We start from the raw sequence: 26,423 nt of genomic DNA, 5'->3' as shown, positions 1-26,423 counted from the left end.
AATACTTTAATAGATGTTGATTATTTTTCCCCACCACTTTGTTACCATTTGCATTACGATACATCTTCTTGTGGCTTCTGAAAAAAGCCGAAATACTGACCAAGCTGTAACTGAAAGTTTCAACTTGTGATTAGTATTCATATTAGGGCTGGGAAGTGAACAAAAGGCATTGTGGCAATGTGCATGTCTCAGAATAGTCGTATTTGTAAGGTATAAAGTGTATATTTTCTTGTTTGATTGTTTACTACACAAACTCACCACATTAGATATACTTACAAAATAATCATTCAAGTGTTTTAGCAATAAAATGTAGAAAAAAGTACTTTGTTATTGAACTTAAGGATATATTTCAGGCATCTGTATTTAAATATTTTTGATCTGATGACTTTTACTCTCTACATTTGAGTAGTATCAGAATACGCTCATTACTTTTGCAACCCTCTCCAATGACAGCTCGATGTAAATGAAGAGCACCGGTGAAGTCAACCACAGTTGAGCTGTTGATTGATTGATCGATTATCGATGGATCTTGGATATTTAAATGATGTAAAAATGGTGCTGGGTTAGCCACATTGCCGGAGATAGAGTGGGGCCCGCAGGGGCACTGCACATTTTATGTTTAATTTTTATAGGTTTGCTTTTACCCATTTTTTTTTAATTATTTATTTTTTAAACATGTATCTAATGCTTGTGTAACTTATGTTTAAGGATAGATTCCAGTGCATTGTGCAAAGTGAGTGTACAGTATCGTGGGCAGTAGCTGTTTTATAGTTTCAAGGGATGAGCCAGCCTCAATTTTTTTCAATGTATGTATTTTTTTTTCAATCATATTAGCTTGCATTTTCATTTTTTAAAGACTTTCAAAGCGCCCCCAAGAAATGAGGAATATGGACACGGCCCCTCCCCTCCCGCCGTCCTGGTGGAAGTCACTAGAGGGACAGATCACTATTTGTCCATTCAAAGTTATTGTAATTATGTTGATAACTAGGTCAAAATAACGGAACCAAGCGTTCGCAAAATTTAAGTGTAAATCTCTATTTCGCCCCACTTCAACCTCTGATAACATCAAAAAATTATTGACGTTGACGCTCCCGTAGCGTCCCCTAAAAGCACCTTCACACCTTGACGTCTAACCTGATAAATAAAACACCTCAAGGGATGGTGGACTAGGTGTTCATCCAAACTTGACGCCTACTCGCACTTCATAGATTGGCTGCAAGCGTTGGCGGACGCAAACGTACGCAACGGCACGGGTAAGATGCTGATTTTGTGATCCTAACCTTGTCTGTTTAGCGGTCGAAAGCTCATTGCTGCCTTGAGCAGTACTGGTACTTTTAACACCATAGCAGTGGCTACTGTGGGGGTGGAAATATCTATGCCTGGCTGAAACCGGAGACTTAAAAAAAAGTCAGAAAACTGCAATCAGTCATCACTGTGTTTTCTGTTTTCTTGTCTGCTTCAGCCTGTTTAAGTACAGACGGGAATGACGTGACAATACACACTCACACTCACGCTTGGGGACAATTCAGACTGTTAACCTACTATGCATGTCTTTGGAATATGGGAGGAAACCAGAGTACCCGGAGAAAACCCACACAGTGATGGGGAGAACATGCAAACTCCACATCGGAAGGCCGGAGCTGGAATCAAACCCTGCACCTTTGCACTGAGAGACAGACACGCGACCCAGTCGTCCACTGTAGCACCCTAATTTTTACATGCTTACCTAGTATATAAGTACCAATGTTTAGCCTAATCAAGTGTCCTTTTAACTTTCTGGCGACTTTTCTCTTTTCACATGCTGTGGGCATGCAACCACTCAGGCCGCCCCTCCACGTCAGTCACAAGGGTAACACCCGCACCCCCCCCCCCCCCCACACACACACACACAATCACGCACTCACACACACACACTTCACCTCTCTCTCTCATTCCCTGTTTCTCTTGCTCTCTCTCTTTCTCTCTCACACACACACAAAGTGGATCATTCCGAGTTCACCTCCCCTTTCCTCACAAGTTCACTGCCGACTCTCCACCTCACTTCTTCCCGTGGCCGCTTCCACTCGAGTGGATTCATGCTTGGCCCTCACACTCATCGCCCGCCATGCAGAACAACCACGCCAAAGAACGCCTCTACAAAATCCTGGTCATAGGCGACCTGGGCGTGGGCAAGACCAGCATCATCAAGCGGTATGTGCACCACAACTTCAGCCCAAACTACAGAGCCACCATCGGCGTAGACTTTGCCCTCAAAGTGCTGAACTTGGACCAGGAGACTGTGCGCCTCCAGCTGTGGGACATCGCAGGTACTACTCTACCACTTTTGTACTTTCTTGCTACTTTTCTACATGCTCCGGGGTTCAACTATTAGTGTTGTTAGAAATAATGTGGATTATACTAGTGTACATTACAGTATTAGCGATGGAACATCTGATCAACCGTCTTCTGATCGACTGATTTGCACAACTTTAAAATGTGGATATTTAGAACAGTTGTGTAGTCATACTTACCTAAAATAACTAAAGTGGTACATAAATCAAATCAATAGCGGGAAGGAGGAAATTATGTGAATAATGATGTTGGTTTTTTTGAACCACAATGAGCCTTTTATCCGTTTTCATCAACCATGACATTATTCCTCATCGTGTTTTACTTCAAATTAAATCCATTTTTAAACCATAAGTAGGTTGCTTGGGAATGGAATTGCACAATCACTTCCCTTCATTGTAGTGCAGTATTTGAAAATGACATTACAGTATCTGGACGCATGCTGCACATGTGATGTGCAAGGGAGGGGATGGTTACAAACATGTGACTGTTTGTGTCACATTGCACGTTTACTGTTGTTTCACACGTAAGCGGCGTCTCCTGTGTGGAAAATCAACAATCGTTCATTCAGCTCTTTGAAGAGACCTTTGTGAAGTTTTCAGTTAATGCCAACAAACGCCAATCCAACAAATCTTCATTGAGTTTCGAAGAAATTGCGAGTTCAATGACTGACCTGACTCATCTTATTTTTATTTTGTTTGAATGTTTAATCTTGCTTTGACCGTTTGAATTTTATTTTTTCCCAAACTGATTTTTACACAGCAACTCTCTGTATGGTTACAATAATACGGACGCAATCGACTAGTGAAGTCCTTACTCATTTATATTTTATTTGAGTTGATCAGATAATGAATGATGGTTTGTGTTCTGAGAGAGCAAAGCAAAGGTTCCAATAGCAGGCTCATCTCACGTAAGAGGTGGCTGAAGTTGACCTGCTGCTCACAGTCCTCCCGTGCACTTTGCCCACTAAGCACAAGCGGTCATGTGTCTCTGCCTCATGTGAGCCAGATTTGAGGCCCAGCCCGTTTATACCAAGAGTGTTTATTGCGGCCCTTTTCGGGGGAACTGTAAATGTTCAGCCGAGCTTTTTATCAGGTTACTCAATTAGGTGCGCAAGAAGTAGAGGGATCTTGTTGTGATGAAATCATTCTTTTTGGTGGGATCATCTTTTAGAACAGAGGTATTAAAAATATTTTCACATGCAGAAAATGTGAAGGATGCAAGCGCCTCTTTGATATTCTTCAACTTTAATTTATTTAACATAGGGCATAGTAGTTGTCAAGGTTATCACACCCATGAGGGATGTTTGTGTAACACAGCCCACTTTTTGGAAACAGCTGACACTGTGTTAAGTAAGTGCAGAGGTTCTCAATCTTTTTCCTCGAGGGCCAGTGTGCTGCCTGTTTTGCATCATTTAAATCAGGTGTGTTGTAACCGGCCGAGTTGGACAACAGGCAGGACACCAGCCTTCGAGGAACGGGATTGAAGACCCCCGAGTAAATGCGTTCCACATTAAAGACATCCGAAATGCTTGTTTGACTTATGAGAATAAAGCTAACCACATTTCCATAAATCTGCAGTTTTAATTATTAATAATTCACTGATCGTCTACCATTTTCAGCATGCCCTCGCACAATGAGAAGAGTTGCCCCCATCTGTTCATCCTCCTCTTCCATGAATTAACAAGTCGCCTGATAACTATCAAACAAACAAACCTTTGACTTCAAGTAACGCAGCCAAGTGACATTTGAGTTACTCATGACCAGCCATAACATTATGATTATCTACTCAACAAATTAAGATTTTATGCAAAGGCTTTAGTCTACCTTTCCAAGTTTTCATTGACACAGTCACACCTCTCATTATGACGTATTAACTCAATAATACGTAAGTATGGCGGTTGGCGGGCAGCAACAGCTCGCTAGTATCTAGTCTTCATATCTGTGTCTGGATCATTAATAACACTTTCTAAATTAATTAATTAACTAATAATACCAACTTGTTTAACACAGTACTTTTAAGATCAGAGAAAGTTAAATTTTGAGAAGACTTGAATTTCTTGAAAGCACTCACTGATATCAGGGATGGGAAAAGAAGTGTCAGTACAACATTCCAACAGAGCTTATCAAATTAATTTTTCGCCCTTCCGACAAGCTCAGCGGTGGACACACAAACCTTTCATCCGACTTCTACTGTGAGTGATACAAATGTTATGGGACCTTGCTCTTTAACAATTTCAACTTTGTGAAAACAGTTTCGGGAAGACCTCTTTCTTTTCTTCTACGATTACGTCCATAAGTGCATGTTTAGGTTATGTTTGTCTTCACCTATGAGTAGAAGTAATTGTAGAGGAGAAACAACTTTACTTGCGCACAATGTACAATGTGGCGGCATGGCTCAGTGGTAGAGCGCTCGTCTATGAGTATATTCGAACCCCTTGTATCACACTGACCCAAACACGTGTGTGTGCATACTGTGTGTGTGTGTGACTATCTTTTATAGGTCAAGAAAGATTTGGCAACATGACCCGCGTATATTACCGGGAGGCAATGGGCGCCTTCATTGTGTTCGACGTGACAAGGCCCGCCTCCTTCGAGGCTGTCACCAAATGGAAGGAGGACTTGGACTCCAAAGTGACACTAGCCAATGGGAAGCATGTGGCCACAGTGCTCCTGGCTAACAAATGTGACCAGGGACGGGATGTACTCACCAATAATGGAATAAAGATGGAGCAGTTCTGCCAGGAGAATGGCTTTGTGGGATGGTTCGAGACATCTGCCAAGGTAAAACGCTCGCACGCGTGCACAAACACACATCCACGCTTTCTATTCAACTACAATCGGGGTGGTATAAAAGGCCTAAATCTGCCTCAAATTCAATAGCCCCTTCCAAAGTGCCTTCTTGTGGCATAACTGTAAACGATACAACAATTTTAACCAAAGACTAACAACGGTAAAATGAGAGCTTCTAACTATCATAATTCCTGCCACGATATCTGTTTTCATTTTTTGTCCAGTCAAGTCAAGTCAAGTCAATTTTATTTGTATAGCCCTTAATCACAGACAGTCTCAAAGGGCTTTACATAGCCACAATCGACATCCACCAAGATATACATTTTTTTTCCCAGTCGATAAGTTAACCAATATATTGACACTTTGGATACTAACATTTGGGAATATTTGCAGTGCTTCGCTAGGATTCAAAAACCTGCTCTGTCAAGAAAAAACATTCAAAACCTGGTTTTGCAAAATACTCTGCACGATTACAGACACCCAGTTTTAGAAACTGCCACCTCCAAAGAGAGAGGCAGGAAGTTTCCCAGAGGGACAGAAAAGGTGAGCGTCAGAGCGGCCTTTGCTCGCACTTGAGCCCTGATCAAAGCACCAACTCTTTTTTTTGTTGTTGTTCTTTTCTTCTCTTTTCTTTTCCAAGAGGAATTTGCAAGAAGAACAGGCGAGCAAACAAACATTTCCTCTGAATGAAATAACTGGCATCCTGTTTTCGTTCCCATCCCTTCATGTTAAAATGTTTGACCACTTTTCCATTGACTTAATTGCTTATTTTGTTGTTATTGTTGTGATGAGTCCGGGTTTGCGACTGGCAGTTTTTGGATAATGGCTCTGCTTGCTAATTGAACCCACGCAGCATGCACCACTACAATTGACTCAAGTAAATGTGCTTGCAATACAGTATCACTTTTTTTTATTTAATTATCCCCCATCACTATTTGCATGGAGCGGGTTTAGGACCAAAGAGAGATGGTGGATGCAATGTAAAAATAATGTGAATCATGACTGCCGGTCCAATAGTTGAAATGATCTGGTGGCAAAATGAAGGCGATATGGTGAGCATGTCTGCTTCACAGCTCTAAGGTTCTAGTGTGAACATCATGTTTGCTCAGAGTACTCCCACATTCCAAAAAGAGCCATATTAGGTTATTTTAGGTCATTTGAAGAGTCTCAATTACCAACACGGTGTGAATGTAAGTGTCAAAGGTTGTTTGTCCGTCTGCAATTGTCTGGCGACCAGTCCAGGGTGTACCCCCCAATATCAGCTGGGATAGGCTCCAGCTCACACACAATGCTAATAAGGACAATTACAATAAGATATAAATATGACAACACTGTGTGACAATCCCTCTGAATCATTGTACAAGTAGAAATCAATTCATTGACCAAATTATATCATTATTATCATGAATATGATGATTATGTGTCACAACTGAGGAGGAGGAGAGAGTCGGATTCTAATTGTCTACGTCCGTCATCATCCGCAAGGGAAGTCTTGCAGTTTACAATGTTATAAATGCACATCACATCACCAATCTCATCTCTCATATGCCAGAGAGTCAATTTCTACTCCCACAAGCTCAAGCACTGGTGCTCTTCCACCGCTCTGATTTTAATGCGAATCAGGGGAGAACGCCTTGATTGGTCGAAGGTTGGCTCATTCCATCCCACAATGGAGCACAACGGCCCAAACGCTCTGCTTCGCCCAATACTACCTGTTCAAAGTCGAGGAAAATACCAAAGGAAGCAAAATTCCACCCATGCGCACAGTTAGACTTGTTCTTGGCACAAAAAGAGGGCTCAAGTCCATTTTAATACACTCATATGTTGTTTTTGTGTAGATCTGAGCTCTAAGTATGTTAATATGCTTTAGGGCCACAGAGGACAAAGCTCGTGGAATGTACTCTACTATGCATTCATTCACTTATTTTTTGCTATTCCAGTCAACGCTTCAGTTGCGGATTAAAAAAAAAGCATCATTCATGGACCTCTGCTGTGCCTTAGTCAAACTGCATAATTGATCAGATATGCTTTAAATTCTGTTGGTAGTAGCTGACTCCTCTGAATGTACTGTAGCTGCGCTACACTAATTACTTATATAAGAGCAGAAGACAAGGTAGGTTTATTTCTTAAGTCACTCCATGTTTTATATTTCTTCTACTCAAATATCTGCTCAGGAAGGGAGGAGTCATGTCAACTCTAGTCAAAAATGTTGACTTGTGTGGCGTGTGTGACTTGAACCGACACAGTGACACAACCGTAAAGGCCCCACATTTCATGAGTGATGTGCTGCAGGAATGTCACAGCCAGGTGGTAATGGAGGAAAATAGAACAAGACGTGCACATAGACATGCACACACTTTGACACCCACAGGCCACAACAGTTGGGACATCTGCAAAATCTAATGAGATCCGGTGCAACCGCTGGAACATAAATATATCATAATGCAGTGGTTCCTCGACTTTGGAATTTGATTGTTCCTTGACCAAGCTTGAAATTCAGTTTACTCGTCATCCATTTCATTCCCATTAAAATGAATTGAAATTCCATGAATCTTCTGCCCCCCCCCAAAAAAAAGCAACAACAAAATGTTACTTCATGTTTTAATAAAGAGAAATTGAAATGACAGCCCAACTTTGTGATACAGAAAAATAATACTTGGTGAAAATAAAATTGGAACCTGTTAGAGTATAAATTTGCAAAATATGGTGGCCTGCCCGGTCCTTTAATCCAGCTCACTGAACAGTTACATAAAGGTAGTCAATTGTGCTGTAATATTTGTTGCCTTAATTAATTTAGCCTAATTTTCCCTAAACATTAGTGAGTTAAAATGTATTTATTTGTTTTTTTAATTGATTTTATAGTTACTTAACGTATTAAATAATTAATAGATTTATTGTCGATAGTTAAGTGATCAAAATATTTTTTTTTGATGATAGTTTATTTTATTGAATGATTGGGCATTCTATTTCGTCATCCTTCCCTTTTCTACACAGCTGGTCCGAATAAGTGACTTGCAGATCTCATCCGGGAATCAAGTTTAATAAAAATTTGACCGCCAAACAAATGAGCGGTCATTGGACACATTTATTTTGCCGATATCTTGAAACCGAGCGAACAAGCAGAGGTTAAGTAGCTTGCGGAAAGAGAAACAAATTGAGCGACAGAACACGGGATCAGCCTGAAAGAATGAGTTTTTTAGCCAGTGTCATTCTTTAAATCGCGAAACATTTTTACATTGTGTTAAATGTTATTATATTATTGTGTCATGTCAAATTGGAGATTGAGTGTTACGCTGCTTTCAGATCACTTCACTCATGTCATCGGGCCAAAAAAAACACTTTTATTCAGGATATTCGTGTTTTGTTGGCAGTGTTACGTTAAGTCATGCATTGTATTTCACGAAACTAGCTGTGCTGTCAGCACTAAATATCCCAATGCACCGAGGCAAAGGGCCATGCTTTAGAGGCGCTATGGGTCACATGGGGCGCACAGTAGCCTGTCATTTACAACCTGCTTTCAGCCCCTTTTACCTCACTGAAGAAAGATCCTTCCTGTCTCATGCTCACATCCCGGTGTCGCTCATTTTTCTCGGTTGCACACATGCAGCCAAATGTCATTTGCCACTTTAGTTCTCTGAACTGTATTGTCCCAGCAGAGGGCGGTCAGTGAACTGACTGAGTATCAAACGACACAGGTTGTGCATGTTTAAAATAGATTAAATGAAAAATATCAACTTTTCAGCTGTTGAAATGGTCCATATTGCTATTCTTGAATACGGGTTGGTAGCCCAAAATTTGACCTTACCCATAATGCACTGCACGGGCAGAGTATATGGAGAAAACCCACTCATGATCACAGTAGGGCCGAAGCCAAGGTTTGAACCTCCAACCTCTGTGTGGCAGACACGCAAACTACAACGCCGCATGGTTGAAATGATCAATTCTAAATAACATCATAACAATATTGATATTTATATATATATATATATATATATATATATATATATATATATATATATATATATATATATTAATAATGAGTGAATTATTAATTTTAAATTCACATTTTAGCATATTTTTAAGCCATTTTACTTATCTAATCAAATATTTGGTTTTGTAATTCTAATTTGTAACTAGGAACCGTTCCGATTTGTCCTTTTTAAAATAGAAAATCAAATTCAGCGTCTATCCATATGTTTTCGAGTTTCGTTTTAGATGACACAGATGCAAATATTCTGTCCTTGTTGACTATAAATATGAGATCAATACCAGTCAGGCTGTGATGCAATGTAGAGGTAACAAAGTATAAAAGGTAATGAATCCATTTTTTTTTTTTTTAATAAAATGAGAGCTTTTCCCCAGGGAAACTCAAACAGTCACATGCCACTCAGTCAAAGAGCATGTCATGCAGTAGCAGTGAGTCTCTGAGAGACAAAATTGCCATGGAGTGTGCGTAATGGTTCTCTTAAGTGAACGGTGTTCTTCTCATTTGGCTCCAAATTGTTTGAGTGTTGGCTACATCCGTGTTTTAGTATTGTGTTCAGAAGAAAGGCCTTTCAAGTGATACGTGATAATACGATCTCTACAACGGTTTTAACTGCTGTTTTATCTTTATTCTCCTTGTTGCAAACTAACACAAAGAACATTGAATAGGCTTGATAAATATAAGGTCAAACAAATGTGAACAAAATTCCAAACAGTAGATACAAGTTTGTTTGGATCAGCAACATTGTTTTCATAAGCTTTGTGATTTAAAAGAAATAGGCTATAGTTTTTGCTTTTTGTAGGCCTGTAGTCATTTTTTTAAAAGATCATATAGTCATTGGATCGAACCAGCGTCTGAATGAGCTGATATGTAATTGCACATCTGATAAATGGCGCACTTGGTGCCTCAAAAGGCCTTTATTCTCACGCAGAGAATATATATATATATATATATATATATCTATATATATTATATCTAATATATCTAATATATATTATATATATTATATTATATATATTATTGTGATGCCAATGAAAGACAATATTTTTTTATTCAATTATTTTTGCATTGATATTGTGTTGTTCCTCCCTTTTTCTATCTCCGTGTTTAGGAAAATATCAACATTGACGAGGCGGCTAATTGCTTGGTGAAACACATCATTTCAAGTGAAAACGACATGCTCCAATCAGAGGTCCAAGACACCGTCACCCCCCACTTAGAGACGGACAAAGGCGGGACATGCTCCTCCTGCTTCAGATCGCAGTAATGCCTCTCGACGCGTGGGCATACTTGTGTATGTCATTCCACACAAAGTTGGTTCGTATGCAGAGACAGAGCTTGTTGATTTTTCAGGAGGATGTTTTTCTCCTCCGACAGCTCGTTTTGGCGGATAGAAGAAAAGGTTGTGAAAGAACAATAGACGAGGCTTCGTGTGCCTGTCAAAGACAAGGTCACTCGTGCCTTCAACGCTCCCACTTGTGTAACCATAGAGACACAGTCAATGAACACATGCGCAGAACAAGTGCAGAAAATGAAAGAATGTCTCTGCGAAAGGTTCAGATCTTCAATCTTGGTTGGCTGTCATTTCTTATGACCTTTGCATCGCAGGCTTTCGCCCACTCTTGGTTTTCCTGTTTTTATTTCTTCTCTTTTCTGTCCCCTTTCAACTGAGTACAAACAGTGTTCCTCATTCCAAAGCAGCTCCTCTCCACATAAAACATAACTACTGTTGAAATTTACCCATTCGCTACCAGCCATATTTCGAGCAGCCACTTCCACCTTGCCAAACAGTTTTGAAGGAGTTTCACTAACCTCTCAAGGCCCACAGAATATTGTGTTCTCCAGCTCGATGAACATGAAAAAAGAAGGAAACAAACATTTTTTTACTGATCTCCGCTCATTAGAAATCAGCAGTAGCTCAGAGCCAAGTTTCATTTTTCTTTTTCTGACGAGAAAACAGAGAAAATTTTCAAGCCGAACTTTGACGCAAATTGTTTTTGCTTTTTTTGCTGGGAAAATAATGAAAGAACAATTTATTTGCAAGTATAACTTCAGTATTTACATTTTCCAAATTTGACCAAAATGTATGAACTTTGAATTATATACAAGTATGTCCATGCCTGTGTGCATACATGTCCTTGAGTTTGTGTGAGCATGTGTACTGTGGGGGTATTTGTTCACCCCAACTATAAATACAGTATTTACAATTTTTACATTTGGAAAAAAATATATTTTCTTCGCCTTTGAACTATATAAACGAACGTGTGTCTCATCCGCAATATGTTGGAGTATCTGGTCTCTAAGAAACAGCTCGCAAAAGTCTCCAGGACGGTCAAAGTCCAACTCTGCAGCAACTCTTTTGGCTTCCAGCCAGCCTGATGCCAGCCTGTGAATTTCAGAAAAATAAACAACCACAACAAAATATTTTTTGGATTGCTGCATTGTGATGTGGACAAAAGTATATATGTTTTTTTGCCTTCATTCTTTGCTCTGCCAGCTCTGGAAATTGTAGAAATATATACAGTTATTATTACCCAAAAATGTTTTTTGTTGCTGCATTATTCATCCATGCAATCTTCCATCCATCCATTTTCTTTGAACTCTGTAATTCTCCAATCTATAGTATGGCTCCCCCGTCTTTGGCCCCATCTTCCCCACATTCTCGTTCTTTTCCTGTTTTTCACGTTCACGTTGGCACCATAGTTGTCAAACTCATGGCCCGTGGTCTGATTCTGTCATCAACATCATTTTAAGTGGACCGTGAATACAAATCATATGTGTCGACTGCGATTGGTTGGCAACCAGTTCAGGGTGTACCCCGCCTAGTGCCCGAAAATAGCTGGGATAGGCTCCAGCACCACCGTGACCCTAGTGAGGAGAAGCGGTACATATAATGGATGGATGGATGTGTCGACTTCCTGTTTTGTGCATATTGTCTTCACTTTTCACAACAGTGAGCTATGAGATAATGCATGATTTGTTTTTACTAATCCAATTGGGGGGATCCCTTGAAAATAAATTGAAAATTAGTTAAACAACTTACTGGCTTCTGATTTGAATACTAGTTATCCATCAAATTGTTGTGTACATGTGATAATATAAGCCGATCAAACATTTATATGGGTTTATAGTTATAACGACCCTCCAAGGTTAAAAAAAAAAAAAAAAAAAAGAGTTTGACACCCCTGATCTACACCACAGTTCGTCTTTACCAAGCCTCTTGTTCACTTTTTTGAAAACATATCTGAGTGGACACCGACATGCTAACGCGGCTGTATCAACCTACAGTTTGGCTTTCCATTTTAGTTCAAAAAAATTTCCCTCACCATCCACTGGACAAGGCCCCGGGTGTTTTTTGTTTTGCTTTCCTATGGACATTTTAGAGTCTTCAATTAGGTGACCATGCATGTTTTTGGAAAGTGGGAGGAAACCAGAGTACCTGGAAAAAAAAAAACACGTACCTTTTGCCTACGTAGGTTTTCTTCTTGTATTTCGGTTTCCTCCAAGGGTCCAAAAACAGAATAATAATAATGATTACAATGCCCTTTTCAAAATGTGATTATCATGCTTACGAAATACTTTGATGAATTGATGAATTCGATTAGATAATTTCAAAACATTTGTAATATGTTCATGCCCAGGATAGATATGAACAATAAGTTCAAAATTTAAATGACAAATGCAAAATAAGCACAACAAATATAATAAGGATCTGCTGATTTTCTCTCTCTCTCTCTCTCTCTCTTCAATAATGTAGTGGCAACATTTTTATGTCAAGTGGAACTGTTGTGTCTACTTAAAATAACCACAAAAGTAACTAATCATCTAACTTTTAACTTTTTGGAATGAAACAAGTGGTCTGTAAAGTAACTACATAACGCTAAAAAAACATGTAATCCACAAGGTAACTACATTACTTTTTCAAGATAACAGTGGTTACACTGTTTATATGACAATAGCCTATTACTAACTCTAAAATAGTTTTCTTTATACAGCCTTTGCATTACTTTGGAGATATATTCACCTCAAAAACAGGTGAAATGCGCCGACACACAAAACATCTGAAGGCATCATATTAATCAAATCCTAACCTTTCACCACAGAGAAGCAAGGAAGTGGTTTTCACTTAACATGCGATTGGAATTTTCTTCAGTAGTGTGTCAAAAGCCAAACCCACTTCTTTGTACACTCACACACACACACAAACACAGGCGTGCACAGCTGCACATTATCAGAAGATTTCATGGATTTATTTCTCTCTCCTCATCTGGTCTCCTGAGCAGCACGTTACAACAGACAGACAGACTACAGGCATCGTAACGTGGTATTAAAATCACAAGGCTCCTTAACCCGGCATGTGATCTCATGCTTACGTAAAGCCTTACACACTGTTTGATACACAGCTGCATTACTCAGGACTCGGGACTACTTGGCTGTCATTTGTTTTGCACAAAGAAGCTACACTGTCACAACTACACTGAGTTTAATACTAGTTTATCGCTCGTGTTCAAAGCAAGTGGATATAGTCTTTTGTAGTTCAATGCTGTAAGGGGATTTCCAGTAGTACTCACTCTCTCAAATGGGAAAAAAAGTCATGGGAGATTAAGAATGTTCATCTCGCAGCAGTAATTCTGTAGCTGTTAGCTATAAAATGCTATGAGGCGCGCAGTGTGCAAGAGCCAAACAGAATATACACACAGTGAGCTCAGAAGTAGAATGATGTGGTCGATAAAGTTAGGGGGAAGTAGCGGCTGTGGCAGGCGTACTCTGGCTGCAAATTAAACACACACTAAATGAGAATCAATAGTCAGAGTCCAGGGATCTTCTGCTTGACTGAAAGGAGCTACGCCTCCGCCAACTTTGATCAATAGGTGTGTGAGAGTTTGTCGCTTTTTTATTTGCATGTGTATCAGGTGTTTTTAATACTCTGGGGTATAATGTCCAATAAGTAGAAGATAAATTACAAAACAGATTTGTATGAAACAGCTTTACCAACTTGTCTGTCCATCTTTTTTCGATCACACTTTAACTCATAAAGACTATGGGTGAGCCGGAGTCTATCCCAGGATTGTTTCCTATTTCAACAGGTGATGTGCTTACAACATGACTTTGTGACAATAATCGTCAATGTCAACTCACAAATTGAGAGATGAAAGAAATTGGCTGCTCTTGAGTGGCCATTGGATATTTGTCTTCTTTTAAGATCACCAACACGTTGATATCAATAGGAATGTGTGCGATAATAATTTGTTTTAGCACTGAGGCCATTTGATTTTCATGTACACATATGTATCATGATTATTGTGAGAAAAGTGGTCACTTTTTCCATTTGTTGCAATACTTGTGTCATTCTAGTGTGACGTTGTTGCACGTCAGTGAGTGCAGTGGAGGGAGACGGCAGTTATACAACTTGACCTTGACGTAGCATCAAGTGCAACACCTGCAGAGTGACACAGTCACATTGGACTGTGGTGCGGAATGAATCTGCCATTGTCAAAGTATGGCTCGAAATAAATGTTTCTCAAACTTGTGGAATACCTCTCCATCTCTCACATCTCCAAATATCAGAAATGAAGCCCTATGTTCAAAGTCATTGCACGTAGTTTTGTGCGGGTTATCACAACGCACCTCTAAAGCTGCAGTATTCACCCTCTCATATTTTTTTTATGATGGACGTTATTGGTAGTGATAACCCGAAATATAACTATAATCTGAAAAACACTGAAATATTGTCTGAAATTTACCCTGAAAATAAATGACTTACAGTGGATTTGATTTTAAAACACATACACATACACACACGCGCACACAAAACACACACCGGAAGTGTGAAGACGCTAGTGTGCAGTAAACTTCCCTAACTGCCAATCTCTCATCATGAGACGATTACCAAAAGGAGTCTCGCTTTCCAATCGTAGCTTTGGTGGAATTTTGCATCACACTACTGATTACCATTGAACTATAAGCTGCTGGCCAAAGGCGAGCTCCTCCTCTGCTAACATTCTGTATTAGAAAGAGCAGCGTATTTTGGTGGCATCTTGTGGCATGATAGAAAGTGTAAATTGGTGATGAATAGGTGAGGTTCTCAGTAAATAATTAGCCTCTACGTTTAGGAGGTGAGTGTGTAAATGGTGACTCACCAACACGCTGTACAGTAATACCCCGGTTATCGCGGTTAATGGGGACCGAGACCACCCGCGAAAACGGAAGATCCGCGAAGTAGCGGCGCCCCTTCAAAAATGCTTAAAAAAACCTATACAGGTATACAGTATACCCCCCTGTATACAGTACACCATATAGAATACGGGTAGAGAGAGAGAGAGAGAGTGAAATTCATGTTATAACAAAAAAAACCGAATTATTATTAAAACTTAATATTTTTTTATTCCCCAGCCATTATTTTTGTATTTATTCAATTAATTCTTTTTGTATTTATTTAATTACTTCGACTTTTACCTGCTGGTACGCCGTCCGGTGTGCCCTGTGAAATGAAAGGTGGCATTCTTCATTTATTTATTTATTCATTCATAACTGACAGCCTCGCGCTCCGCTCGTGCCCGGGCGGAAGAGGTGCTCCTCTTCGGCTTAACTGCCACGCACGCCGGCCGGAGCTCTGGTACGGTCCGAACCGCGCAAAACGTCGCCCCCGATCGTGCCCGGGGGAACGTGCTCTTCTTCGTCCACTCTCCTTTTCGCCCACGCTCTTCTTCGGCGCACGCGCCAGCGCCCCGTCGTGCCGCTGGGCGAAACTACAATGCCCCCGCGGTCGTGCCCGGGCAAAAAAGTTTTGAATTTTGGAATATTTTTTAGACCCGCGAAGCTCTGAACCCGCGAAAGGTGAACCGCGAAGTAGCGAGGTTCCACTGTAGTTCACTCTATTGTAAAGTATAGCCCGATTCTTTTTTTTTTAAAAAAGCCTCACAATTATTTGTTTAATGGTGATTTCACTTGTCAGTGGAACATTTGGTAAAGGGAACATGGGGGATTGGGACAACTGGGTATACAATTCAAATGTTTGTATCAGACCAGAATGAGATCTTGTGATGCTGTTGCGTGCACTGGCCCTTAACTGAAGAGTATAACTGAGAGTGAGTGAGAGAGTGAGAGATATTGTGAGATAGAGAATGAACCAGGGAGAGCGCTAGACATAAATGGGCAAAAACACGGAAGCAATATGCGCGGCTTTGTGAAAAAGCCATTGGAAGCTAAAATAAGGAAATAAATACAGCCGTCTTGACAAAGTGTCCGAACTCATCTGTGAATTTGCCTCAAGTGGCTGATAAAGGTATCAATAGCTGTGTTGGACATCGTTTGAGGAAAAAAAACATCTACCGGTGTTTAAAATATAGATAATACTCCATGTAATAATGTGGAGACCTGCGGTCATTAGTCCGTCTGTCTAATGTATGTACAAATCATTTTTATATGGCTAAATTTAATATTGAGATTTTTAATAAGGTGTGTTTTGAGGTGCGTAAATTACGGTAAGTGAATGTGAATAGGAAATAAGTCAGCTAATGAGTTTTAAATAATGTTAATGAATTAGAAAACCTCTGCCTCTGTCGTTCCTCTCGTCATGCCTGGAGATTTTTTTTTTTTTTAAATGCAAGGACAGTAGTGCTTTAAAGAACGAGGTCGGGCGTTGATGCAGAATGATTATTTTATGAATAAGGACTGAAGGGCGATGACAGAAAGGTTCCCAGGTCACGGACAGAGGATGGAAGATCGGCAAAAAGAGAGTAAATGGACTCTGTTTCTGTGTAAGATGACTGGAAGTGAAAGATAAGAAAGAGAGTGAAGATACAGCGGAAGATCAAATGGTGGAAGTCAAGAAAGGCGAAATGTTGTGGGGACTTTAAGGAGTTGAGAAAAGCTCTGGGTTATCGGGTGAAACTGGCAGATAATTGCATTGATACCGCAGCAGTGATAAGGGAGCCAGGTAGGAAGGTGTTACATGTATCTTTTCGGCAGACAATAAAAAACAAAACCAAAAAAGAAACTTGAAGATATAGATTTGGGGAAGTGTAAAGAAAAGCGATATGACAAAGAGAGATGGGATAGTGAGAGAATTGAAGAGAGCAGACAACCTTGTAAGGAGAGGAGACGGTATGTGAAGAGGGAAGTGACACACTCAACTTTATTCATGGAGCACTTTAAAAACGACCATACGTGTATCAGAAAAGTGCTGTACATGAAGTAAAAATCAGACATAACAACAAAGACAGTTAATACAATCATAAGAATAACATCAAAACAGCAAACAATAAAACACTAAAACAATGATGCCTTTCATGCAGAGTCAAAAGCCAAAGAATAAAAATGTAAATTTTAAAGATGAATTTGCGTACACGAATCTCATGCACGAACTCCAGCGATTCATTTTCTGCATGTGCAATGTCATGGACTGTGCGCGCTTCGACTGCCCTGATTATAATGGGAAGGAGTGCTCCCGCTTGATTAACCACAAGTTGGCCGCATTCCATCCCACAACGCGCACAACGACCCAAACGCCCACCTGTGTGAGTCTATGAAAACACCAAAAGAAAGAAAACTCCAACCATGCTCACAGGTTGGCTGCACTGGTCACGAAAACCGAACCCATAATCTCCAGTGACATTAGCCAGGAGGATGTCACTAAAAACTCATAACAGGGCTGACTGTATGCTATGCAGCATCTTAAAACCTGACTGGAAAACATCTATGACTTTATGACCAAGGCCAAACAGAAATCGTATAATGAGTTAATTGCGAGGTTATATACAAAAGAAGGACTAGAGAGACAGGTGAGACAGGAGGATCGGGCTGGGAAGGATTTGAAAGGCAGAGATGGAAATGTACTGAGAAATGAGGAATGCGTATTGAGTAGATGGAAGGTTGACTTGGAGGCGTTGATGAATGAGGAACATTTAAAAGTGAAACAGGAGGAAGGCCAGGTTAGAAACGGTGAGGTGAGTAAAGGTGAGGTGGAAAAGTGGACCCCAGTTTACGCTTATATGTCACGTCGAATTTCCAGAGTGAAATGAATTTAAATGTCAGTAATCTCATCAAGCCCCTATCCAAAACAGGGACTCAACAAATACTATAATCATACAATACAGCAAACTATCCCAAGTATTTTGAACACTTCCTTGGAACAAATACACTTACACATTACTGGGTAATATAATGAGACCTCATTACTGAACAAACGTATGATGAGGGAGAAGAAGAAGTCTTTTGTAAACAAAAAATATTAAGGAGGAAACACCAAGCCTCTGATCAAGTGCTTTTATTGCTTTCTTTACTCTGAGTCGACCTCAAGTGGTGTTCGGCTAACCCACTTGGACGCGAGCAATCCTGCATCACGCCATTCAGTCGTAGCCTCTAGCTCAGGCATTGGCAAACTACGGCCCGGGGGCCACATGCGGCCCGTGAAACGTTTTAAACAGGTCCGCCGGACTTGAAAAAAAATTAAATGAATAAACCTTGTTCATGTTTTATTTTCTAAATACTGTGGTGTGTCAAAGACATGTATATTGTTGTGATGCTTTTGTTCACTTTCATATCAAATTAAATGTATTTTTGTTTGTCCAATGAGGTGAGGTTACCAAAACACTCCATCCATCTGCTCCTGGTCTGGCCCCTATGTCAAATTTTAGAACCCATTGTGGCCCGCCAATCAAAATATTTGCCCACCCCTGAGCTAGCTGATAATGCCCAAGACAAAAGTCCATGCTGAGAACACAGTCTTTCAAATCCGGTGGGAAACTGAGTACACGTTTAATTACAGTTAAAGTTAATTAATTTTTGGACTAATATTACAAAGTTTATCCCACTGGTTTCATTAAATTTACAATGCAGCTTTGTTCCTCATCCCATGTGCAATTGAGCTTGATACCCTTGTATTGCATTAAAACATAACAAAAAGAATTTGAACAAATAACCTGGTTATTAAAAGTGCACACAAGCCAGAAGTCACACACACACACACACACTCACCCACTTTTACTATGTTTGTGTGTTGGTGTTCCTTTAATGTCAGCTAAACTAAAACAAAACAGAACAGAGGTAATTGTTTTCAGCAATAAAAAAAAAGAGGATTGCCGCTAGAAAACACCTGGAGTTACTGTCTTCAGAAATCATAGACCGGATCCGAAATCTTTGGGTGCTTTTTTTTTTTTTTTCTTTAATGTTATTATATGTTCCTAATCCATGTTGTGTTTAAAAAGTGCATTTAAAATTGACTCCGACTCAGACCCGCCACCCTACCGGCACCACCAGTCAAGGAAAAAGTCAAGTACATTTTAACTTGATCATCCTCGGAGGACCACAGACAATCAGGTAAGCGATATATTATATGCGTGGTTGCTATCTTTGTAGAGATTAAGAGCTTGCATCAAGACATGATGCCTGGCGATACTAAATAAGCCCTTGAAAACAATACATTGTAACGTCTTTCTCGGTTCCTCGGGAGACGTTAGACATAGACGTTTATTTGCTGAACAGGCTACGCACCAAGACATGACTAAGGTGTGCACACTGTCTCGCTTGCTCTCTTTCTCTGTCTCTCCCTTTCTCTCTCTCTTTCTCTCTCTGCTCATTGCCACTCTAGCAATCAGTGCAATTTGTTGAAAAACTTGTAAATTCAAGAACTCAAAGAAACAGAACATGACATATTTGTGACAACTCCTCCCTTGCATGGTAGCACATATCAATAAAGCAATGTTTTATTGTTTTAAAAACATCCATAACCCAGTTGATTACAAAAATATTGTTACAGTGCTTAAAACACCAACAGTGCTCCATCTAATCTTTAATGTTTTTTTCCCCCTTTCATATTTTTACAAGTATTTAATTTTGTATTTAGCAGGGGCGTAGCCATAAAATTTTCAGTGGGGTGCCCAGGGTGACGCAACACCTCATTGAGGTGTAGACAGCCATGGCCGTGCATGCTTGCGTCATCTTTATCATGTCATCCACATTCAAGGTTTCGTGAAATAAAATCCACAGAAAGGAAAGGATAGTCGGACCAACCAGCCATCTTTTATGCTTTGGAGATGGAAGCAATGACCAGAAAACAAGAGACCGAGCTTGCGGTGGCAGAATTGAAGATGAGGACAGCAGTTTGGAATTTTCAGAGACAAAGCTAGAGAGGCCAGATAGAGATGTTATGATATTTATCGGTAGAAGGATGCTGGAAATGGAGCCAAGGAGACCAAAGAGGAGATTTATGGATGCGACGAGGGAAAACTCGCAGTAGCAGGACTTAGAGTAGAAGATGCAGAGGACAGAGAGAGATGGAAGAGGATGATTTGCTGTGGCGACTGCTGACTAGAGTTAAGCCCAAAAGGGAAAAAAGGAATCAATGACTCATTTATTGCGGCAAACTGTTGTCATCTTAATGAGAGAATCAGTGCTAGTTACCTAATCTGGTGTTATCGCCATGATAGTTTGTCTTCACTTTGAACTGAACCCTCTGCGTTCAAGATGTGAGGCACATCTTGCATTTGTGAAATTTAGATTTTAAAGGCAAATATGAGAAAGCGCAGTCCATTTGATGTTTTTCAGGAGTTTTGCATAAGGTCAGCACCTTGGACAGCAGTTGAGTACATATAATAATATTTATGCAGCCGCAGTCTCATGCTGTTTTTTCCCATTGTGTTTATTGGTCCAAAATGTCCTCTGGTCTAACATCTTGCTCATTTTAAGTCACATTGGAATTAAACGATCGCACAAATTAGGAGTGGAAAAGGCAGTAGGAAACGAGGTTGTGATTTATGTGTCTATGGTTTTCTTTTTAATAGTTTGTCCCCTTCCAGATCGCGTGTCACTCTTTGGAAATGACTTGCTTTGTCCCTGAGCTCTGGGTGCTTTGGTTCTCGGTTGCGTGTGTTTGTTTTTGTGTGTGCTGTGATCACATAAAGTTTGCTGACTCTCTGACTTGGCAGGCTAAAGGCTACATGGCATAATTCCCGTGTGTGTAAACTGTGCATGTGTACACAACAGTGTGTGAATGTAATTTGCATATCTTTGTGACCTTGTGCTATTTGTTATATCCTTCAAGCCAAGTCATTCCTACTGGATATCTGTGATATCGGTTTTCTTACATGTGTGAGCAAAATTGCATGCCTGGTTAAGCCTCGACGTATATATATGTATATATATATATATATATATATATATATATATATATATATATATATATATATATATATATATATATATATATATATATATATGTGTGTGTGTGTACGTGTACATTTTGTCTTGTATTGAAAGAACGTGTCACATAACTGTTCCAAATAAACAGGAATCAAAAGATGGGGGACTGTGGAAAGAGCGAGAGAAGGTGGGTGGGTTGATGAAAGGTAAGTTGCCAGGCAGTGTGAGAGTTTCAGGATGTCTCTCAATTTTGTGCATGTGTGTGTGCGTGTGTGTGGGCGAGTAGTGAACATAGCATGAGACCCAGCGAGCGCTTGCATGGAGGCAGTTGTCATGGCAACAGAGGATGTCGTCTTTTTCTGCAAGAGCTCTCTCGGCTGTCCCAGAATCCTACATCTCTCTCTCTCTCTCACTCTCTCTCTCGCTCAACTGTTGTGAGTCTGTATCAATGGTTTCCATACTGTTTCTATTTTGGGGGCACGCGGGCGGCGGGTATGGGGGTATAAAACCAAAACAAACCTAACGTCACGACTACTAACGTTTGTCCCTTTTAATCCTTTATAAGGTGAGAATCAGATTTACAAACATTGTAGCGCCACCCACTGTAGAAATGTGACTTGCTCCTAGCCAACCAGCAAGGAAAAGGCATTGAAAATAAGAAAATATTTCTATTCAAATGTAATGAAAGTAAATAGGCATATAGAATAAAATTTAAAAAAGTTACTCAAGTAAAAATATCTATCTGTGCTATAATCATTTTTTGCTCTTGCATCTCTTCCAATGAAAATTAAAAGATAAAGTTCATTTACAACTCCTTTTGGAAATGTTTTATTCAGAAATATCAAAATATACAGACATTATATTCATACAATCTTGCAGCCCGTGAACCACAACGTCATTGCAAGTTTGTCAGGACAAGGGTAAACATTCCACTGCTGTTGCAGCGGCGGCTTCTTAGGGCATAGGCGGAAGTGACGTAGTTGCTGCCGCGCCAATGCAGACTTCTCAAAAGCAGATGTATTTGGTAGCGCAGGTGGTCTAATGCGATTTTAGTGTATTTAATCGAGGCACAGATAGACAGATTCTGCGCTCTGTAGATGTGTGTGTTGTACTTCACTGGATATCACTAATAAATATGACACCAGCATGGGACATTCCTTCTGAATCATAGTAGAAATCGAATGAAATATAGTCATTATTATCTTAAAAATATTTTAATAGCACCGCCGTCACCCATCATTTTTAGCGGAGGTGTGAGTTGATCACACGCAGACGCAAGATAAGGGTGCAATGCAGTCTCCAATTGCACACATCACATGCACGTACGACTAAATCATTCAACAGGGGAGCTACAACTCACCACACTTTTCTTCTACATAAACAGTATACACAGTCACACAGTCCATTACTCTCAGCTTAACATTTTAGGAATCAAAACATTGCGGCGGCTTAACCAAATCAGGCATTTCCAATATGGGGGCCATTGTTTTTTTTTTTCAAAGACTAATTCTCAGGAACAAAAAACACTGGCATGGCTTAAAGGGCCACAGAACACAGAAATAAATTCCCAATAGCTCATCCAGTCTAAAGTCTAAAGTCTACATTTATAGTGCTCAAGGCAGTTATCATGAGAGTAACGTCAGACGCATATGCAGTAGATTATGGCTATAGGATCAATGCAACGCGTCACATGCAAGTTCAAGGAATGTGACCCACGTCACTGAAAACATCTAAGTCCCGTACTGAGGTCCATTGTGGAACAGTCTGGCGCCAGGTTTACATTTGCAACCAGTCAGCTGACAAGCACGTTCAAGAACACGCCTAAATAATAAAGACGATTGTATTTTGCACAAATAAGGCCTTTGACCGGGCTCTTGCTTTACTAATACATGTATCTTTGTGATCATGTTGTCACAATGGTGCCATTACAACCACGGAGCACACTGCTTGATAAGAAATATAAACTCGGAAATGGAAACCGGCTCACGTAAGCGGAGTAAAAATCCAAACTAAATCCTCTTATTCACATGTCTATTATTAGTTGAATTAAGATTATGAGTTGAATTGAGACTATTCTCTTTTAATTGGCAGCTTTTCATTTGCAGCTAGAAAATGACATCTGTTGTGTCATGTCATTTACTAATTTTCCAGAAGAAAGAGCATTAAAATGTGATTGTGTTAATATTCCAGTAAATTAACGCTTTGTTTATTTCACCTCTACCATCTGTTCCTCCACCTTTACTTTATTCAGCACCTTCAAAGGTCTTTCGCAATCTCAAAAAAACACCTGCGTGCACACACAAACTCACGCACACACGCGATTTAAGCTTTGGGTCCAATGATCTGTATCCCAGAGGGAGAGAATGCCAGAGGAAGGTGCAAACATATAACACCACCCGAGTACAAATACACATTTACCAGAATGTAGATAAAATATATTTATGAGTGCTGTCAGGAACCTTTTGCAAATTGGAAACATCCCAAATGCGACCTGATTACAACCTCAAAGAAACCAAGAATAATTTTGAGAAGTTTGGGCCAATTAATTCAAGGATGCAGTTTGTCCTTTGATTTAATTTCCCCATTAAATGAGTTCCCCATCCCTTGTAACTGCTGTATTTGTGAGTGTAAAAATAAGTTAACCACTCACACTATCAAATATAAAAACACTAAAACATTCTCTCTGAACTTTGTCAGTTAGTGACAATGTGTCTTGACATGCTGGTCTAAAGTTTTGGGACACTACCGAGGCTTTTTCAATGTGAGCCTGCTTTTATTTTCTTAAGACCCCTTATTGAAGATGATTCTTTTTTTTAAGCGTTGTAAAAAAAAAAAAAAAAGCAACAATAATCCAATTAAAAAAACAAAACACAAATGCAGCGTTACTCATAATAATGTTTGCTGAACTGAGGTCCTGTGATGTAAACGGACATGACATGTTGCATGGGACAACATGTCAATGCCTTGAACGCTGATTTTACATCACCCCCAAATTCTTCTTGAATTTCAAATTGTATGCAAAATTAAATTATTATGAAAAATTATATAAAATACTACACACTCTTTCCAAAAAAGCCCCGCCATTTGATTATCATATTTTATTCACAAATTGAATCCAAAGTCAGAAATAATGGAAAATATCGGAAAGATTATTTCTTACAATTCATTATAAGAAGGAATTTTGTGAAAATAAATGCTCAAAACTGGTTTAGGTGAAAGAAAATTCAGCAAGAAAGACACGTTATCCACTTTAGAAAATTAAGTGATAAGCCAGATCTGGCCCCCCACGCGTGAGACCTCCTGGGCATTCAAGTTGAGATGTCACTCTTTGCCACTTTTCTACTAATCCTAATAGACTCTGGAGAGAACAGGCTCATGTGTTCATGGAAATAATTCTTCTTTCTGTAAAAGGCAGTGCTGGTAGTCAGATGGTGGATTGTGGAAAAGTGCGAGCTGAGTTTGAGCATCTCTATTTTTTCCAAGTGTTGAGCTGATGATTAAGGTGAAGGAGAACATCATCAAGGATCCCTGACAGTGCCCGCATGCCTTTGCACTCTCCCCACTCTTGGGGGACTTGGAGGGGGCACCGCAATAGCTGACGCAACAGGACGCGCATGTGACCACTCACCTCTCCCCTCCTTAGAGAACATCTGCCTCCCCATGCTAACCATATGCTTTGTAACATGAACCCCCCTCTCGTCTTACTTTCATGTTTTTCTCGGCACTGTCCTCGTCTTGTTGCCTTTGATGGAGTGCCAGAGGCTGGCAGATGCTCATGCGCATGCCGCCTCCTTCTGCAACTACGCCTTACAAACAGCATACACACACACGCATCCACCAACACACACGCACACACACGCGCACAAACAGAGGCAACATATATCAAAGCGTAACTTGCCCTTGAACTACCAAAAATTGCTGTATAGCCATCACTATATGGCCTCTCGTAAGAGCACGGTCGTGCCCATAAATTATATATGAATGCTGTGTATATGCATTCATATTATGCAGATGCTCAGAATAGGTCCTGTTGCAGAAGGGCAGCATCTCATTATGCTTCACAACAATGCCATTGTTCCGCAAGGCAAGCGATATTCAAGAGACAGCAGAAGGCATTGTTTGATTTCCTTTGCTATATTGGTCTTGAGTTTAGCTATCACTGTCACTCTTCCTTCTGGATTTTGAACTCCAAAGACGATATTTCATTTTTATTCTCTCGAAAATGAAAATATTTTGACAATTGAGTGGCACCTAATCTTCTTTGTGCCGAGTTGTGTGCTCCAATTTAATTATCTGTTTGGATTAAGATGTATGCTGCTGGGTCCAACAGGAACATTTCGGAAGGCTTTTCAGGCGATGCTTTCTGTCCTCTGTCAGGTGGACACAATCTCTATCAGGGTATTGACAAACTCACATCTCTCAAAGCAGCATCTGTGACGGAAGACAAAAAAAAAGTTGAACAGAGAAACCAGTTAAGCATCGATGTGATTTGACAGTGAGACATGTTTTATCTTTGGACCACAATACATTTATGGAAATATTTGTGTGTATTTACTTACGTATGCACCTGTAGAACCTCCATGAAGAAGAAGAGCAGAACAGTATCAGCTGCAAAAAATCTGCCATTTGTATATAAACTGATGACACTTAAATATGATATCGTTGTTTTTTTTATTATTATTATTTTGGATTGTTGCATTTTATTTACACAAAATCAATTTTATACAGCACACATTGTATAGATAAATACTATACAGTATTTTTTTTTAACGCTTGCACATTGTGTGCTATATGCTGCCGTTAAAGCCTTGCCTGACATTTAATTCTGCAGACAAAATTGCCATAAAGTAAGACTGATCGCACGCCCAAAGTGAATACGAGGCTGCTCATCCTCCGTAAAAGTCAATGTGTCTTGTTAGATATTTGTGCGAATGCTGTGACAAATATTCACATCAATATTGCTGTGTCTCAAAAAAGGAGTCTGATGTCTTCCCAATATTGCTCTGCTCAATTTTTTTTTACTGCATCCTATACCAGCGCTTTCACTCAGAGGATCCAAACTCAATAAAAACATGAAATGTGTGGCTCATTCCTCTGCCCAAACCCTTATCGGTTCTGAAATATTGCACATTTACCGCAAGCGCCTCGAAGGCATCATGGACAGGAAATAAATGACG

General features: G+C 39.9%; 1 protein-coding gene across 2 annotated transcripts; it reads left to right on the top strand.

Moving 5' to 3' along the window:
- The first annotated feature begins 673 nt into the window (after positions 1-673).
- On the top strand, positions 674-12,143 carry rab38a (RAB38a, member RAS oncogene family). Of its 2 annotated transcripts, XM_088301443.1 has the most exons (4): positions 674-1,849; positions 1,981-2,306; positions 4,831-5,111; positions 10,217-12,143. In XM_088301443.1, the coding sequence occupies exons 2-4, from the start codon at positions 2,105-2,107 to the stop codon at positions 10,370-10,372; spliced, it is 639 nt and encodes a 212-aa protein (XP_088157569.1). In that variant the 5' UTR covers positions 674-1,849; positions 1,981-2,104; the 3' UTR covers positions 10,373-12,143. The 2 variants fall into 2 exon arrangements, with proteins under 2 accessions (XP_088157569.1, XP_088157568.1); XM_088301442.1 differs by having other exon boundaries at positions 674-2,306.
- The last annotated feature ends 14,280 nt before the right edge of the window (positions 12,144-26,423 follow it).

This window comes from Idiotropiscis lumnitzeri, chromosome 7, assembly GCF_059441095.1.
Source record: "Idiotropiscis lumnitzeri isolate Australia: NSW breed Sydney's pygmy pipehorse chromosome 7, RoL_Ilum_1.0, whole genome shotgun sequence".
Classification (NCBI taxonomy): Eukaryota; Metazoa; Chordata; class Actinopteri; order Syngnathiformes; family Syngnathidae; genus Idiotropiscis; species Idiotropiscis lumnitzeri.
The sequence above is the reverse complement of the archived record's forward strand: the minus strand, read 5'-3'. Positions and strand labels throughout refer to the sequence as shown.

What these genes read in the sequence shown, in the direction of transcription:
- rab38a (XM_088301442.1), top strand. Translation starts at nt 1,799, where the DNA reads ATGCTGTGGGCATGCAACCACTCAGGCCGCCCCTCCACGTCAGTCACA. An exon ending in CCAGCTGTGGGACATCGCAG is followed by an intron (nt 2,307 to 4,830) that starts GTACTACTCTAC and finishes TATCTTTTATAG; the next exon opens with GTCAAGAAAGATTTGGCAAC. An exon ending in GGTTCGAGACATCTGCCAAG is followed by an intron (nt 5,112 to 10,216) that starts GTAAAACGCTCG and finishes CTCCGTGTTTAG; the next exon opens with GAAAATATCAACATTGACGA.